This window comes from Sceloporus undulatus, chromosome 5 (genome assembly GCF_019175285.1).
Source record: "Sceloporus undulatus isolate JIND9_A2432 ecotype Alabama chromosome 5, SceUnd_v1.1, whole genome shotgun sequence".
NCBI classification, from domain to species: Eukaryota; Metazoa; Chordata; class Lepidosauria; order Squamata; family Phrynosomatidae; genus Sceloporus; species Sceloporus undulatus.
This window is the reverse complement of record NC_056526.1, coordinates 6,658,210-6,676,886: the sequence shown is the minus strand read 5'-3', so window position 1 is coordinate 6,676,886 and position 18,677 is coordinate 6,658,210. Positions and strand designations below refer to the sequence as shown.

The 18,677-nt window shown below is 40.6% G+C and overlaps 1 protein-coding gene across 2 annotated transcripts in view; it reads right to left on the bottom strand.

Annotated features, from left to right (window-relative positions):
* PLXNA4 (plexin A4) overlaps positions 1-18,677 on the bottom strand; it is a 611,693-nt gene that overhangs the window by 63,307 nt on the left and 529,709 nt on the right. For both annotated transcript variants that reach the window (XM_042470005.1, XM_042470006.1), the window contains exons 18-23: positions 13,145-13,384; positions 11,575-11,721; positions 9,564-9,798; positions 7,736-7,878; positions 4,619-4,887; positions 3,072-3,138 (exon numbers count right to left, since the gene is read on the bottom strand). In XM_042470005.1, the coding sequence (XP_042325939.1) occupies positions 3,072-3,138; positions 4,619-4,887; positions 7,736-7,878; positions 9,564-9,798; positions 11,575-11,721; positions 13,145-13,384 (1,101 nt within the window). The remainder of the gene's footprint in view (positions 1-3,071; positions 3,139-4,618; positions 4,888-7,735; positions 7,879-9,563; positions 9,799-11,574; positions 11,722-13,144; positions 13,385-18,677) is intronic.

The window sequence follows — 18,677 nt, the reverse complement described above, 5'->3', positions numbered from 1 at the left end:
TTGCCTCGGCACTGTTCCCTATTGCCCTTATCGGCCGGTGTTTTCAGGCAAAAGGCAGGAAGACAAGAAGCCGAGTGGGGAAAAGAAAATAGCCTATTACGAGACCAAAGCTTTCTGCGACTCACCTCTCGCTATCCCCTACTTTCAGCTGGAAATGGGAATCTGATAGCGGGAGCCCCTGAATCGACCTTTCGGGGCCCTTCAAAACTTTCCCTGCTGCAAACGGTAGTGGATCATAGGAAGCAGAAGGAAGACTACTTAAGAGCATGATAAGTCTTTCATAAATGGCACAAATGCAGCAGTAACTGGGTTATATAAAGGATGCATGCCACTTTCTGTCAGAGGCAGATCAGCATTTTTGGTCATGGAAACTCAAGTATTGCAACAGGACTGGGTTATACACATAGTGGCTATTCTCATACACTGTGCCAGGATTTGGATGGGCAGCTATGAAAGACCTAGACAAGATCCTGAAGTATATAGATATATCATTAAATACCAAATTAGGAGTGTCCATACCATTGTATTTCCCATTTCTATGAATGGTTGTGAAAGCTGGACAGTGAAGAAAGCTGATAGAAAGAAAATTAATTCATTTGAGATGTGGTGCTGGAGGAGACTGCAAAATACCTTGGACTGATGAGAATACCATGGACTGCTAAAAACTCTCTTCAAAGAGTCACCATCAGTGGCTGCATTTCAAATGGGAGGAAGGTCTCAAGTGGAATGCCACAGGGTTCTGTTCCCAGGCCAATACTCTTCAATATTTTTAACCAATGACACAAGGTGTATCCACACTGCAGGAAATAAAGTGTTTGACACTACTTTAAGTGCCATGACTTTATCCTACAGAATCATGGGATCTGTAGTTTGGTGAGGTATTCAATGTGGTCAGTCAAAGAGCTCTCACCAAACTACCAATCCCAGGATTCTATAGGATAAGTAATGGCAGTTAAAGAAGCGTCAATGTGTTTTAATTTTGCAGTGTAGACACCTTCAGTGGGGGAAGAGGAGAGCAGGGGTAGGATCTTTTCCTTCTCAGTAGGCTCAGGAAAAAGCAAACTGCTGCAGCCTCCTCCACCTTAGCTGTTCTTCCTGATTTCTGATTTTTTTGCATCTTGACCACACTCTGATGTTACTTGGCCACACGTGTCCCAGTTTTTATCTGTGAAATTTTGGAAAGTATACCAGTTTTGCTTGTTACCCTGATTGCACCACAAGTAACTCCTGCTGAAATTCTCTCTTCTACACAACTATGAAAGGTATGGGAGCCTTGCCCGCTGTTCCACCTGATACCCTCAACACACAGTGAAGGGAAAGATTTTTAGTCAGCCTCCCCAAGAGAATGAGACAAGTGAGATTTTACAGTCCTAGGCCACAGTTAAAATTTTGCATCACATAACTATCAAGCATATATTATTATGAGTCATCAACAGACCAGCCCGTTTCTATGGATCCATCTAGTTATGCTGAAGAAATACATGCTATACCTTGCAAGTGTTTTAAATGGCCATGTGATGTAATGAGCATATTTTGGCATGTTACTAATAAAATATTAATAAATGTGACAGAGAAAATTACTGCAAATTACTTCGCACTTCAAAATATGAAGGAGGCACCTGTTCCGAAGTTTTGATGGTATACAGATTTATTAAAGTGTAATTCATTTGAATAAAGCTCTGTTCTTAAGCCCTGGGAATTGCCTTATTGAGCTTGAAGGACTGTACTTTTCTTTTCTTTTCTACAACTGCAACTGTGTTAGAGGTTCTCTGACTTAGAGGTGACTTGAACATGGGACCCTTTCACATTGCAAAATTGCAGCACTACTGCAATAGTGCACTGCGGAAATAGTCTGGTTTGACACCACTTTAACTGTTCTGGCTCAATGCTACGGAATTCTGGGGATTGTAGTTGCTTGTGGCACCAGAGTTCTCTGGCAGAGAAGGTTAAATATCTCACATAACTATAAATCCCAGAATTCAATAACACTGAGGCAGGACAGTTAAAGTGGTGCCAAACTGGACAATTTCAAAAGTGCAGATGCAACCTAGGATGCACTTTAATGGCCATGGCTGAATTCTATAAAGAGGGAGCAAGTTTCAGACCTGAAGAACAGCCACAAAGAAGGCCCTCTCCTGTGTTCCCCCCAAATATGTCTGGAAGAGGGACAAGATAGAAAAGTCATTGCCTCAGAGATTTCATACAGGAAGATATGGTCCTTTTGATAGCCTGGACCCAAGCCTTATAGGATTCCATGGATTGCAACCATCACTTTCGTTGATATTGTGACTGTAATGTCAAACCACAACCAACTTATTTTGCATCTTCTTTTCAAACAATTTTGTTCTGTTTCTCTAATTAATTTGAGCAATTCAATGCAACTAACCAATGATAAAGGGAAGTAGCAATCTAAATCCATCATTTAAGAAAGGGGTAGGAAAAGAGGTATGTAAAGTGGAATCGTCAATGAATACCAGGTACTATAGGCTATATTTGGCAAAACCACCTCTGAATACTCTTTGCCTAGGGAAACCCTAATAAATTCATGGAGTCACCATAAATCAATGGGCAACTTGAAGGCAGATACACACGCAAAGTTAAAAAGGAAACTTCCAAATGTTGTTGGGTGGCAGCTCCCATCATTCCTCATTACTAGCTACAGGTGATGGGATCTGCAGTCCAACACTTCTTGTATTTCACTTCTGCTAGCAAGAAACAGCTCCTAAAGGCTCTTTAGAATGTCCTCACCTGCTGATCTTAATGAAACGTATGTATGTGGTTTAATTGGTTTTAATTTTATGGGTATCTTAATTGAATTTTAATAACAACTTTTTGCATGCTTTTTGCTTATGACTTTGTAAGTGTTTAAATTGGGTTTGTTTAGCTTTCGTAAGCTACCTTGACTCACAGTATGGGGGAAACTAGGATATAAATGCATCATCATCATCATCATCATCACCACTCTCATCACCATCATCATCCAATTACTGATTTAGAACAAAAACAACAGTTTAAATTCCCTTTTGATCCCGAAAATATTTCAGGTTAGCTGCAGAAGCAGCGCTTCTTACCTTGAGGAACTTGTAGAGTAAAAAAGTGAACCAATTTGTGAGCATCTTCTCAGCAACAGATTCTGTCCTAGAACGAAATTGAAGAGGGGTGAAATATTACCACTACAAAGGAAAAGTAATTCTGTTTGTTTTATTCATGCCCCAGATAATCAAATTCTGGCTCAGTATAAGTCTTTCTTGGAAATCATTCATGAAGGAGTAAATGTTTCATGCCTTTTTTTTTTTTTGGTGGGGGGAGGCAGGTTGCAAAATTTAGCTGCTCAGAATTTCTTTGTACCATTTTCCCTGAATTTTCTTTTCACTGACATTGCAGTAGCACTTTTTGTTAACCGTGACTTACATCTCAAACAGGAGCTATCCAGTTTTCAGACTGTAAAATGAAGCCATCTCAGCAAAGCTGTTGGGATTTTGGAGATCCTTATCAGTCATCTGGTAAGGATTTAGCACTTAAAAGGATATTCCAGAACATATGTGGTGCAAGACTAGAATGGAAAACCATGTCCCAACACACACACACACCTGCACCACAATTGCATTGTGGATCTGGTGTTTCCTCTTGAATTCCACCTCAAGGTTAAGACAAATGCAGAATTTGTGACAACCAATATAACTCACTGCACTCGTACCTTGGATGATTAGAGCAAGACACAGGCCTGTTACAGACTGCCAAAATAAAGCTGCTTCGGGTCTCTTTGGAGATATGCTTTTAAATTGCATGGGTCCTAAGAGTCCGGAGGTCGCACCAAAGCCACACTCCATTCCTAAGCACTGGAGGGCAGCTTTGGTGCAGCTTCTGGATTCTTAGGACCCATGCATCATTTAAATAGCATATCTCCAAATAGACCCGAAGCAGCTTTATTTTGGCAGTCTGTAACAGGCCACAGCTAAGTTATTGTTCAGAAGTTCTTGTGGCTCTCCAAAGTCTTGAACTGGGATAATTTGTTTTCAAGAAAAGAAAATTCACAGCATACATAGCAATTAGCACTAGAATTTCTGTGTCATCATCAACAATGACACAAAACATGAGGTTTTGTGCAAAACCTCAGCAAAATTGGGGGGGGGAATAGAAGAAGTGCTGGTCTTTTCACTTCTGTATAGGGATGAAAAACCTTGCCTACAGGTTACAAAAAAAATTGATGGAGGATTTTTGACATGGGTGGAACAAATATACATAAATATTTGGAACACAGACAAGAATGAAGAGAATCTTGGACAGATTGTAAGTTCAGGACTTACAATCAGTGAAAAAATGCAAAAAAGCAAACCTTGATTTTGCCATTTTATACAAGGGACACCATTTTATTATTCAACTGTATTTAATGGGACTTGAACATCCATGGATTTGGGTATCCACCAAGGGTCATGGAATCAAACCCTAGCCGATACCAAGGGTCCAATGTATTTCTGTTAAGCTCAGCCAGCATCTACTGGTGGTCAATGGATACTTAAGCAACACCGGAATCATATGGCAGATTGCAGTAACTAAGTACCCAGTTTCCCCCTGCTAGATCCTGGATTAGGCAGAATCTCCATTCTCTGGGGTTTACCTCCGAAGCAGCAACTTGGGGTGGTTTTTGCTCTCCAGGTTTTTGTCTATGAGGTCAGCCAGGAGTTGTTTGAGGACATCAGTGGCATACTCCAGCTTGCTTTGCAGCACCGTCATAATGAGGGAAGCCACATTGCCACGATCTCTCATGGAGAAGCTGCGTTGGGACTCTAGGGTGCGAATGAAGGACAGGAGGAAGATCTTGTTGTTGATGAGCTGTGCAAAGAACTTTAGGCCTTTCTCTACCCGCTCCTGTCGATATCCAGGAACCTGTCAGAAAGACAGAGAGCAAGAGTAATTAATTACATGACCATCAAGTAAACCCTTAGAACACAGATCCACCGAGGCCCTTCTCTCGGTCCTACCACCAAACCAGGCTTGTTTAGTGGTTGCTCCCAGACTTTGGATCTCTTTCCCTAAAGAAGCCAGACTGGCCCTGTCCTTGCTCTACTTCCGTTGGCAGGCTGAAACATTTTCCTGCCATTTAGGGAAGAGATTTTAATGTTGTGCCATGCTGTTTTTAAGGTTTATATATAGTCTTTTAATGGATTTTAATCTTTTTAATGTTTACTGTTTCAACTTTATAATTAGTTTGATTTTTGTGTGTGCGTGTGTGTGTTTTGTGTTTAGGCACAAACCTTTTTTTCTGATTTGGCTAGCATAAATGCCAAGGGTTGGACTTCTTTACTGATCGTTTGGCTCATACATCAAGAGTTAGAATTCTCCTGGATTGGTTGGCTTATATATCAAAGGCTAGACTTATTCCCTGTTAACAACTGACTTTGGGAAGCAGTTGGTGAGATAGCTTTACATGGAACTGAAGGATTATCTGCAGTTTGGCATTTATTCTGCTTCGGGTGGGCTTGCAGAGGAAGCATTTTTCTGCACAGAAAACCACATTTCTGCAAACAAAATGTCACTTTTCTGCACAAAGGAATGTGAATTTTTTTCACTCTATGTCAGTCCTGAATTGCAATTCCTATTCATTCTAGATTCTCTTCATTCTCATCTGTGTTCCAAATATTTATGTATATTTGTTCCACCCCTAGTATAGCCATGTCAAAAATCCTCCACCAATTTTTTGTAACCTGTACGCAGAGTTTTAAAGTGAAAAGACCAGCACTTTTATCCCCCCCCATTTTTCCTGTATTTTTGCACAAAACCTCATATTTTGTGCAAAATTATGTTCTGAGCGCAACAAAAGTACAAAAAACCATCATGAATTTTTCACCAAACTGCCTTCCCAAGTGCAACACACACACATATATACACACAAACCTTCTCATACTCTTGCCAGATGGAGAGAAAATGTCTGGAATGTTCTGATTTCTGATGCAATAATGAAATAAGGAGAGTGTGTCAACTCCCTCTTCGTGGGTAGCATTAAACCCAACTGAGTTCATTACTGATGGTGATGCAATACAGTTAGCAAAATACACCAGCCAGCCCCAGAGTCATGGAGAATGTTACCCTTGGCTTTCCTTGAAAGGGAACCATTCCAGAAGGAGCTGCCAATAATTGGCATTCAGGAGGGAAGGATTGATTAAAGCAACAGTTTCACCAGAAGTTAACTGTTTCCAACATTCATTTAACAGGAGACTCATATAACCACAGGCAACGTGGAGGTCAAAATCATCAGTAGAGCTTTTGGTAAAGATGGGAAAGTTACAAGAAAAGGCAACTAAAAGGTCATGAGTTTGGGATGCCTTCGCTGGACGAGAACTAAGACTGTAGGGTCTTGGGGCTTTTGAGCAAGGCAAAATGAGACAAAGAGGAAATAGAGGACAGAGGCAAAGCTCAGGGACGTTATCAGACCAAATCCTCTTGGTGTTTGATGCATGTGCTATGCACCCCCCACTGAAATGGCTGGACATTTATGTGGAATGCCTGCATTTAGTTCAGAGTTGTAGAAATGAAGTTGAGCCTGTGACGCCATTGTAATGGAGAGGTATGTGTGCATGTAGTTGTGAATTTCCTTCTGCATTCAGTTGCACAACAGTCTCATTCAGCACAAGGCTGGCAGAACACAATGTGTAACTCCACCTGTGGAGATTTATGCAACACATTCTTAATGTAGGGTCTTGGCCATTGTTTTCATGTGGAATTCCCCTAATCTCCCAGCATGACAACTGAGGAATTTGGGGATTCTGCAGTCCAAAACAGCAACTTTCTCAGGCTCTGGGGAAAATCTTAAACTCTGATGGGTACAGAGATATTGAATTCTGAACTTCTGGGTAAACCAACTGGCTGTGGATACAGGAGAGACAAGCAAAAGGCAGCCTTTACATAATACATGGTTTATCAACGGAATCTGCATTCATGAGTGATGGCCATTAGAAGGGTGAGTCAATCAGGTCCCTTCAGTCATAACAGTGAAATGGAGCCTCCATGATGGAAGGTGGACATAAAGAATAGTATCCTCTGCCCATGCCCATTTTGGAAGATTCCCTGAGCTTCAGGCTCACCAGTTGTAAAAACAGAAGGCTGTGGTAGATGAATCTGTGGTCTGATCCAAAAATGATGGAACTCTACTTAAGAAGTCCCTAATAGATGCTACTGCTAAGACCATCATCACTACCTAGCATCATATATTTAAGAACTTCATTTTAAAAACATTATTTTATCATTAATTAACTGGCCAGACAGTGATATCTGTGGCCCATAGGAGCTATATTTTTCAGGTTTTTCAATACTCTGGACTTTGGGAACTATAGGAACTCTACTCCTTGGACCTCTGAATGCTGATGCACATGCTACAATCCAAGATCTAAGATTTGAAGATTTATTTTGTACAATCACAGATTCATAGTATCATGATATAAGAATCCAGCAGCCCTTCCCACTTTTGACTCTTGTTTTGGAAAACAGAAGATCCTTTAGGATCAGGACAGTCAGAGTCCAGTCCTAAATGGATTTGAAAGGATTAATTACACCTGATATGCCTCACACCCCAAAGCAACAGCAACTGCCCTTGATTTATTTTAACAAAAACTTTGTCTTTTCTAGGTATCATAGAATGCACACGAAGTGCTAGTCATGGATTGGTCTCACAAAATGCTTAAGAGCTCCAATACAGCTGCTTGCTGGTATAGACACTCTTCATGAGGAATGGTCTTACCTCCAGATCTCTTAACACAGGATGGTCTTCAATGCCTGGGAAAAGCACTCTCATGGTATATGTCCGATAATCAAGAAATGGAATGCCAGCTCCATCTAGATCACTTGTCAGCTCATGGATGTCAGTCTGCAGTTCTGCAAAAGCTGTGATTTGAGGAGGGGAAGGAGAGTACAAAAAAGGCCAGAATATGAACATGGAAATATTAAATGTCAGCCATGGAACTCTTTAGAGTGCTGTTTCTAAGCCTCACCTGCTACACTATCCTGTATGGATATGGCAGGGCCATTGCCCAAGATCATTGAAGAAGGATTGGTAAATGGTTATCATACTGAAGTTGCAACAATACGAAGACAGATGAGCAGATTCAGTATAAGATACACAAAATACAGAGAAACCTCACTGACTTCAAGAAAAATGTCAAAATGTATACTGTGATAATAGCTTTGCTTGATAATAGGAACTGTACAACAACAACAAAAAATCTCTGTGAAAGCTTTTGCTATCACAGCTCTTTTCATTGGGCAAAGATAATCAGAAGGAATGTAGGGGAAAGGCGAGCAGATGATGACTTTGGACCCATGTAGGCTGTTCTTGTTGTATGTCTTCAAGTAATTTCCAACTTATAGTGAACCTAAGGGGAACCTATCATGGAGTTTTCTTGACAAAATTTGTTTTTTTTTTTGGGGGGGCAGGGCATTGCCTTCCTTGGAGTCTGAGAGTGTGTGACTTGTACAATATCATACAGTGGTATCATTGGAGGTGTGTGGAGTGTGTGGCCCATACCGGGTGACACCCCAGAAGAGGGGTGACACCTGGTCAGGTCCTCCTCCTGCTGTGGTAGCAGTCACCTCTGCACCCCTTTCATCCTCACTGCCATTGTACTGCTTTAATCATGATACCAGTGCCACAGCAGCAGCAAAGGAGAGGGACAAGTGCACCCTTTTGGTCACTGCCCGCTGCTGCCACCCTCTGAAAGTCCTGCCCCCAGAAGCTGTGTCCCCCCACCAGGTGACATCAGGGGTGGGGATGCCACTGACATCACCCAATGGGTTTTCATGGCCAAGAGGGGATTTTAACCTTAGTCTCCCAAAGTCATAGTCCAACACTCAAACTACAACATTGTGCTGGCTCTCTATGTAGGCTGCAAGTTCTATTTGAGAGGTTATAGAAAAGAAGCTCAGCAGATCATCAAATCAGGCTCAGTAGGTTGCACCTTAATAACCTCTAGATGTTATGGGAATAGGAAAGTCAATGAAAAGCAGTAAACATTTATCCTCTCAGTCAGACAAACATGGGGGTTGGGAGATGCCCATAAAGCAGGTTTATACAGGCTGAATCTCCCTTAACCAGAATTCCAAAATCCAAAATCTAAAATCCAAAATTGTCCACAGGGGTGTCTAAGATAGTGAAGCCTTTGCTTTCTGATGGTTCCTTGTACACAAATTTTGTTTCATGCACAAAATGATTAAAAATAAAATTATCTTCAAGCTATGTGTATAAGTTGTATATGAAACATAAATGAATATCAAGTTTAGACTTGGGTCCCATCTCCAAAATATCTCATTACGTATATGCAAATACTCCAAAAATCCAAAAAAATCCAAAATCCAAAATACTTCTGGACCCAAGCATTTCGAGTAAGGGAAACTCATCTTTTAGTCATTTTGTTCTTTTACTAACTGTTGTTTTTAATCTTAAGCAAAACATGAATCAATATGTGACACTTCTTGGCCCTAGATATCAAAACCAATACTTCTGTTAGATAGAACAAAGCCTACAAGAGTGAGGTCTCCCAAGACAAACTTTTGACCCCTTCCACTTTCTGTACCTTCCTTGCATTCCAAAGCCACCCGGGATTCCAGGTTGTCCATCTGCATCTGGAGACGCTTCAGAGTGAGGTCACTTTCTCGGGACTTGCGCTTATAGGCAATGAGCACCGCCACAATGAAAATGATGAGGAGCCCACCTGCCACAGCAATGCCAACAATGGCAGGCAAACTGAGCGGACTGTCTGGAGAGATGTTCACCATTCCTGGGGAAAACTCCATCCCTCCCACACGAGCCTAGAGGAAGAATCAGAGCATTGTAGGATAATAGTGCTGAAGGGACTTCAAGGTTCATTGAAATAAACCCCTGCCAGTACAGAAATCCATAACTAAATTATTGACAGCTAATGGTATACATCTAACTTCTCTAGTGAAGGAGAGACTATCAACTTTCAAGGCTCTCCATCCCATGTTTGAACAGTTCTTATTGTCAGAAAGTTCTTGCAAAGGTTTAGCTGGACTTTCCCCAAAATAGAATTCATTGGTTTGAAACCTAACCACTGGAGTGACAGAAAGGAAGCTCACTCCATCTTCTACATGCTACCCCTTGATATATTGAAAATGGCTGTCATACGAATTCTTGATCTTTTCTTCTACAAACTAAACAGACCAAACGCCTTCAAACCAATCTTCAATGGGCTTGCTTTGCAGACCGTTGGATTCCAGAGAAGAAAGGAATCCTTTCCAGAGCTCAGAAGTGGCACTGGCTGCAAAATTTAGCTTCCTAAGAATCTTCTCTCTCTTTCTCTCTCTCTCTCCCTCCTTCCTCCTCATCTTTTTTTCTTCTCATAATTTTGCAGCCCTTATGGTTCCAAAGAAAGTATTTGGAAACCTGCTACTGAAATCACCAGGGTCAGATTTATTTGTTTGTAATATTTCTAACATGCCTTTCCTTCATGGAGCTCAATGTAGCAGTGAAGTGTGCCTATACTTCACTGGCACATTTTGAACTCCAACTCCCTTCCCTTCTTGATCCTTGCAAAAAGAGAAGAAAAGAAGGTCAGGCTGAGAGAGAGTGACCAGCCCTTGTCTATTCAGTAAATTTCATGGGTGAGAGAGGTCCTGGATCTCAAAATCCAAGTGCGCCTATACTTCACTGGCACATTTTCAACTCCAACAGATGACATATTGGCTGAGGATTCTAGGAGTTGTAGTCCTAAAAAGTAACATCACAGAATTCTGCAATGAAACCTGAAAAGCCAAAGGAGTAGCTGAATCAGATTTTCAGTATCTGGAAGTGGGCCTTTATGCTGATCTGTTGTCACTCTTGTCTCCTCACATAACTGACAAAACAAAAATAAGTAAAATACTAATATTATTTAATTATTTTTTAACTTTTCTAATTATTGTTTTAGTTGTATCCTTTTAAGATTATTGTAATGTGCCTTGAATCCCATTTTGGGAAAAGGGTAGGACATAAAACCAATAAACAAATAATAAAAACTAGGGATGTAATTCTTTGCTATTTCTTTCTGAAAGAAAGCAACCATTAATTTTAGCAAGTTTCTTCCTATTGTGAAAAAAATCTTTCAAAACTATAGTTATTGAAGGACAGAATTGCATTTTTTCCAGGACATATTCTGCACAAAATTCACACATAGTATTTGTTTATGAGAAACAACATTTTCTGGGCAGAAAAAAAAATTGATGGACAGAAATATCATTGCTTACACAGAACTTGTTGCTTCCTGCAAAGAAAATACTGTTTTTACACAGAAAAACACTGTACATTTTGCATAGAAGATTCAGAACTGCAAGGAGTTTAGAAGGAGTTTTCAGTTTAGAATTTTTCTCATCCGTATTTCCCAATACTTGAGAAATATTCTTTTAAAACACTTTTTACAAAGGTCTAATATTCTTGTCATTTTTAGTAAATATCAAAGAATTCATTCGGGAAAATGAGAGTGATGGTGCCAGTTTTGAAAGTTTAATTAATTTATTTTTAGTTTGCAGAATTGCTTCAGGATGTCCATCTCCTTGGCCATCCTATGTATGAGGAGCACTGGTTCTCACCATCACTTTATGCCGTCCAGTGAGGTTTGGAGCCTCGCACAGCAGCTGCACATCTGACACTGTGACCGCACAAGGCTTTTCCCCAATCAGCACTGTATAATTCAGTTTGACATTCCCTCCTGCTACAGGTGGGATCAGGTTCTTGCCCTGAAATCAAGAGGAAAAAAATCACAAACAGATACAACAGCAAACAACACAGGCCCACAGAGTGGGCTGAGGCATCCTAGATCAACTTGGGCTTGACATTATTTTTTCCTGCAACATGTGGGACTCATGTTGAGATGGGATAGCAAAATATTTAAATGTTTTAGGGATTCCCCAATTAAGGGCTCATCTACATTTACTATAATATTCTGGGCTGCCCATGGAGTATTCTGACCCCAAAAATTCTACCCAAGACCCCCCCCCCCCCCTTTATCTGCTACTGCAAAACACATGAATGATGGGCAGCTGCCTTCCCATGTGCTACCTGAAAGACAGCTGGTACCAGTGCTGGGGGTGTAAGTTGCTCTGAGGTCAGAAGGCGATGCCCAGTGAGTGTCCACAGAGAGACATGGCAGGGATGATGGCAGAGACTGTAGGAAGGCAGTTGCCTATTGCCATTGTGTTTTGCTCTAGGTTTTCTGGATAAACCATTGGTAAATCTTTCCAATGTGGGAAAAGAAATAGAAATCCCAAATTGTGTAAACAATAGCAATACTAATAACATTTACATTTCTATGCCCCTTCATAGTGAACTCAGCACTCTCTAAGTGGTTTACAATCGGTAAGCCAATTGCCCCCAACAAACTGGGTATTCATTTTATCAACATACAAAAGGATGGATGGCCGAGTTATTCTTGCAGCCCTGGGATTGCATTCACAACACTGTGGTTGCATTTAACCACTGCACCACTGGGCTCCCTATTTGCAGTGCGCAAACAACTCAGACCTAGTTTGGGGTCTGCATAGTGTAAACAACACACAGCCAGCTGTGTGTGGGGGGATTCGGGCTATTTAAGTAATGTAGACAAGCCCTATGAATGGTAGAATCATAGAAGCATAGTGTTGGAAGAGACCCCATGGGCCATCCAGTCCAAGCCCTTGCCATGCAGGTAGACATAATCCAAACACTTCTGACAAATGGTTTTTAGCTTTTGGTTGGTTGGTATGTTTTTGTGCATGTGTTTAACTTGTCCATAAGTGTAATAATAATGGGGAATATGTACTGTTTTGTTTTGTGTTATGTGTATACACTGAATAAAAATATTGGGCAAAGAAAGAAAGAAAGAAAGAAAGAAAGAAAGAAAGAAAAAGGGAGGGATTTTGAAACAAATACATCAAAATTGAGGGAAATGTTTTCATTTCCATAGTTGAACTGGCAAGGAAAGTTGGGGTTAATGTTCCTTGTGTTTGCTTTTTCTAAGAAGTCTTGAAGGTGCATCAAAGACTGAAAGCTTTTCTTCATATAGTGACTGAAAGCTTGGGAAAATGGTTTTCCAAATTAAGCCAAAGTGAGTTTTGGGAAGGAGTTGACAATGGGTGGTATGGGCTGAAGTCAACTTTCAGTCCACCCTCTCTTTCCATGTACCTTTAATATAATGGGAGTTCCAGGTTTCAGCTCCAAAATCCCAGTGGGGTTGAAAGCCTCAAAGACAGGGTTTGGATAGTAGGTGAAGTTGGTTTTGTTGAGGATCAGCGAGGACTGGACATTGTCCAAGATGAAGCCAAACTCATCTGGTCGCTCAGTGAGGTCAGACAGATTATTTGGGTCAATAGCTAAGGCTGGTGCTTGGCAGATCATCTCCGTGTCATTCTGAACTTCACAAACCTGGAACAGATAATCCATTAAAGAGTGTAACTATAGCTTGTTGAAGGGTGTGTGTCCCCCAAATTAATACCACAATACATAACCAGCAAACACAACAACAACAAAACCATTGGTGCATGTATACTGTCACAGAAGAAGGAAAGGGGCATTTAAAATTGGAAGTAAAGTGATGGGCACACAGAGGCACTTATTATGAGAGATGTACCTTATTTTAGGCCAGAAAGTGTATCCCCTATAATGCTGGCAGGTATCCCTTGTTATAAGGGATGTCACCTATTTGTGAGTTTGAAAGATTTTCTCTTTATATTGACTGAACAAGACTCCCCCCCCCCGCCCCATACAGATTTCTGTATTTTGGAGTGTGTGATCAAAGACAGAAATGTGTGTATCATGTAACTTATGAATGAGGATAACATATTAATTTTGCAGAGAGACACATGGCTAAGCTAACTGAAATCAATATTTTCATTTGATATTGTTAATAGCTACTTCCCAACTGTCAGTCCTGCATGTCATGAATTTCAATGGTCGCTTATTGCTATTTTGACAGCTTGGCAGCACTGGGCTTCAATTTTGTTTTCCTGAACTCTTCCTGACATGTGTGCCCTGCAGATGTGTTGGACTACAACCTCCATAATCCCAAGGCAGCATGCTGCTGGCTGAGGGTAATGGGAGTAGGAGTTAGGGAAATAAAGAAGTATTGTTGGAGTTGATAGTCTTGATAAATGTTACATTCCAAGATATGTGCGAACAGGCTCATCAGGCACTGAACATTTGCACAACTGTGAGGCTTATTGCACCCCGAACTACAAAATCACTTTTTAAAATGTAAAGGGTTAAAATGCACATAACTGGAGGAAAATATGCAGAACCATGTTTTTGTCAACGGGGGAAATGGGGGGGAGAGTAAATGTGCAAACAAATGTGAAAAGTGTGTGGAAATTCATAACAATTATGTGCACAATTTATTAATTAAGGAAGAAAGCACAATATTTTCCAATCCATTATGGAACACGGAAGGGGAGAAAATGCAGGGGAAATTTGGAGCATCTCAACAAGATAAAAACAGAGATTTTTCTATACACTGTTATAGTTCAACACATTGTTGTATTGTGTTTTAAATGTAACTGTCTTTTCAAATAGTATTATTTTAACAGATTCTTTTGGTGAGACACCTTGGGTTTCACTCTGGGGGAATGCTGACATAAAAATGAAACCAAAAAATCAATCAGTCAATTAATCTCCAGGTCTCTAGGTTGAGAGAGATTGTTATAGGTACACATTCACCAGAGAATAAACTGTATTGAACTCTGTGGGGTCCTACATCTGCATATACATACAGAGGGCTCTCCACATTTGCTGGGGGTTAGGGGCACAGGACTCCTGTGAAAGTGGGAAAACAGCAAATAAAAAAACACTGTTTTTTAACTTGTTAGAACACCTTGCTAGGTCCTCCATTGCTACTCTATGGCCAACGTAGTTGGAAGTTGAACACAGAATCATGCTGGAGGGCCTATAAATTGCTAGAGAAGTGTTTTCTCTAGGAACATCATGACTGTGGTCAACATCCAGCAGAGTCATGTTGGAGGACATAAAGATTCATAGAGAGAACATATCTCTTAAACCCGCAAATAATCAAATCCAAAAAAGTCAAAGCTGCAAATGTGGAGGCTAGCTGTATACATAAGATTGTACCATTGGATTTTTGACCACTTCATCCTTTGGCTTGTCAGCACATGCAGCTGTGGGGAAATGATTTGATGGCAACCTTTTCATATCTTTATTCATCCAAATGTTTTTAATGCTACAGAACAACTTTGGCTTACAAATATTCTCCACTCTTTCTCTTTCTCCTTTGTGATACTGCCTACTTCTGTCCGCAAAGGAAACAGCTTTATCATATTGCTCCATTAATGCAGATAGCAGAGAAAATGTTCTCTTCTTATAGGCTGAAAGAACATAATTGTTGGTCTATGTATGAAAAGGCCAATTCATTGACTTGGAATAATAACAAGACATAAGCTGTAGCAAGAATATACATGCAGATCATGACTTCTTACATCTTAGCTCTGGTGAAAATGTGTCAGGATTCATTAATATGAATGTGTTTGACCATCGCCTGGATTATCCTTGTGTCTATTTACCAGGTCTTGTAGCATTTGGAGCAAGCTGCACGTCTCAGATTAGTTGCTGATATTGTTTTGGTTTTTGGCCTGAAGCTAAAACAAATGAACTTAAACTGAATTGAAATCCATCTCCTTCGTGAGTGGACACGCAGGTTTGCATGGACACTGGAAGACTGCACCTGTCTTCCCAAAACTTCCCTAAATATTGATTGAAAGAATCTGGCATTCTGAAAATTAGACTGGATTAGACTTGTAAAGAAGACTTGCAAATTTTCTCATCATCGTCTACAAAGAATACAGGTCTTTTTTTTTCTGAGCAAAATTATTTTGTAGCTTTTTTTTTTTTTTACCAAATTCTTTTTTTAAAGGAGTCCCGAAAGGCAATAAAATAAATAAATGGAAAATGCAGAAAAACTCTCATAATCTTGCCCTGGGAGAAAGAAAGCTTTCCAAATTATTTGTTCTTGTCTACAACTGTATCACCCCAAGAGACCTTGTGGGCTGGGAGGCAGTACAGAAATATCAGAAATGAATAAATACTGCCTTGAGTCTCAGTTTTGGGGGAAAGGGATAGCATAAATAAAGGGGTGGAGGAGGAGAAGGTAGAGGAGAAGGAGGATTCCCATCAACCTACACCACCATTTTTCACCACAATAATCATAAGAGGAGCCATGCTCAAACCAAAGCCCTATCTAGCCCAGCATCCCATTTACAGGAGTGGTCAACCAGGTGTCCATGAGAAGCCTACCAGCAGGATATAAGTGCAACTGCACCTTCCATTTCATGCTCTGCTGACACCAATATACAAAGATGGATTACTCCTGTTAATGCAAATAACTGCAGGAAATATCAGGGCTAGTAGACTATCTGGACTAGTGGCCATTGGTCACACTGGTTGAGGGGTTCATGGAATTATCATTTAAAAAGGTCCCAGTTTAAGAAGATAGACCTAAATCCCATTTTTAGAGCAGATCCACTGAATCAATGGGGTTCACCTATATCAGTGTTCCCAAACTTTGGTCCTCTAGATGTTTTGGATATCAGCTTCCAGAATTTCTGAGTGCTAGCCAAGCAGGCTAGGTCTTCAGGGAGTTGAAGTCCAAACACCTGGAGAACCAAAGTTTGGGAATCACTAATCTATATGATGATTCAGCATTCAATAATTGATTAAATGGGTCAACTCCAATTGGGACTCCCCAGCAAGGTACCAGACATAGAGAGAAATGTCAACTCTGTTAACCTCAAAGCAAATAAAAGAAAAACAGTGTAATTTACTGTTCGGCAGAAGCTCTTACAAAACACTGACAGTACTCCTCCCTCTCTTCAGCTTGAGAAGAACAAATTGTTTAATAGCACAATGCTTGGGGTTGGGAAAATTGGCTTTTACAGAACTGAAGCTTGAGACCCCTTCCCTGAGATGGCATGTTTAATAAGCTAGAAACAAGTTGACCTTCTAGAGCCAACCTCCTCCCTCCCTCCTGCATCTTCAATCTCACCAGTGAAATAGCCCAAGCCATTCTCCATTAGGTTCTACGCCAACTCCATGAACCGATTCTGTTGAGCTAAATCAGAAGTGACACCACTCAAGCCGGGCTCACTGAGGTGCCAGCTGGGCATACTGGCAATTCCTGCTGCAGAATGAAATAGCTTACAAGATCAGCATGTAATGGCCTGCTTCTTAACTACTGAGTTTAAGCAAGAGTGCAGTAATGGGGTCTTCTAATAGGCCAGCAAAATGCCTGTTACTATGAGGTCCAGGTCCAGGTCCAGGTCAAAGGAACATACTCTGCAAGGATTCCTGGGCAATATTTTACTCACAGAGAGAAACACTATGCCCCAAATCCCATTGTTAAGGTTTTAGTAGAAGGCCAACTTGACCTAACTAGAGTAGACCCACTGAATTAAGGTGATTTACTTATGTGATGACTCTGTTGTAAAATACTGCTCAATCAAACATTCTCTGTATGCATCCTTCTCCCATTTGCTACCAATAGGGACTTTAGCCAATGTAAGGATTTCCTCCATGCCTCTGCTCTGTCCATACTGTCTCACTAGAACTTTCCCCACTTGCCAGTCTCCACTTGTAACGCATGGTCATCAGTCACCACTTATAATGCACTGTCATCAATATCTATCTAAGCAACCAAACCATGGGACCTCTGGAGCTCTCAGGTGTCTGTGGTCACATAAAGGTTGCATCTACATTGTAGAAATAATGCAGTTTGGCATCACTTAAAGTGCTGTAGCCCCATCCTATGGAATACTGGGACTTATAGTTTTACAAGGTTGTGAGCCTTCTCTGCCATAGAGTGCTGATGCCACAATCAACTCCAAGTCCCAGGATTCTCTAGGATGGAGCTATGGCGGTTAACCAGCATTATTTCTGCAGTACCGATGCAGCTGGGGACAGAAACCAAATGTAGGGTATTCAGATTGCTCACATGATGAAGGAGAGTTGGGATGAGCTCCTCACTTCTTCCATTGCCTTCTACAAACTAGAAGCAAATATTCACAGTGCAGAGCCTTGTCTACTTGTGTAGGCACCCCACATGATTTAGAATCCTTAAAAACAAGGTTCTAGAGCCTGCAAGTATAAAACAAGCTACCTAAAATCAATGCTGGCCTCCGACTTGTGAAATTATAGAGGAGACAGAGGGGATGCTTGAAAAAGCAACTGTAGAGCTTGGGGAATACTCAGAGTTGAACCCTTATAAAGGAACTGTTCCAAGCTGAGTAAAGAATACAAATAATACCTAATATATTTCATTCTCTGACCCCAAACCAATCAATTTCAAAAGCTGGGTGCATTATGAGAGCTTTGCACATTAATATGATTTCTTATTTGTGGACATGTTTTGCAAACAAAAAAGAAAGCTTGGTGCAGAAAACAATGCATTTTGCACAAAATACACTGTTTTATGCACAAAATTATTTTTCTGCAAAATGCACTATTTTCTAAACAGAAATGAGTTTTTTTCCACAAATAGATTCTTTTTTTAAAGTCCCAAAAATGTGAAAAAATAAATCCCATGCAGCAGATGAAGGTGTTTCAAAGTGCTGAAAAACCCAGTTTTGTCAAAAACAAGAAAACCTGTGGGTATCTTTTGTCTCCTTATAGTGGACATGCATACTTGTCCCTATGCTCCCTCAACACATCAGTAAACTAA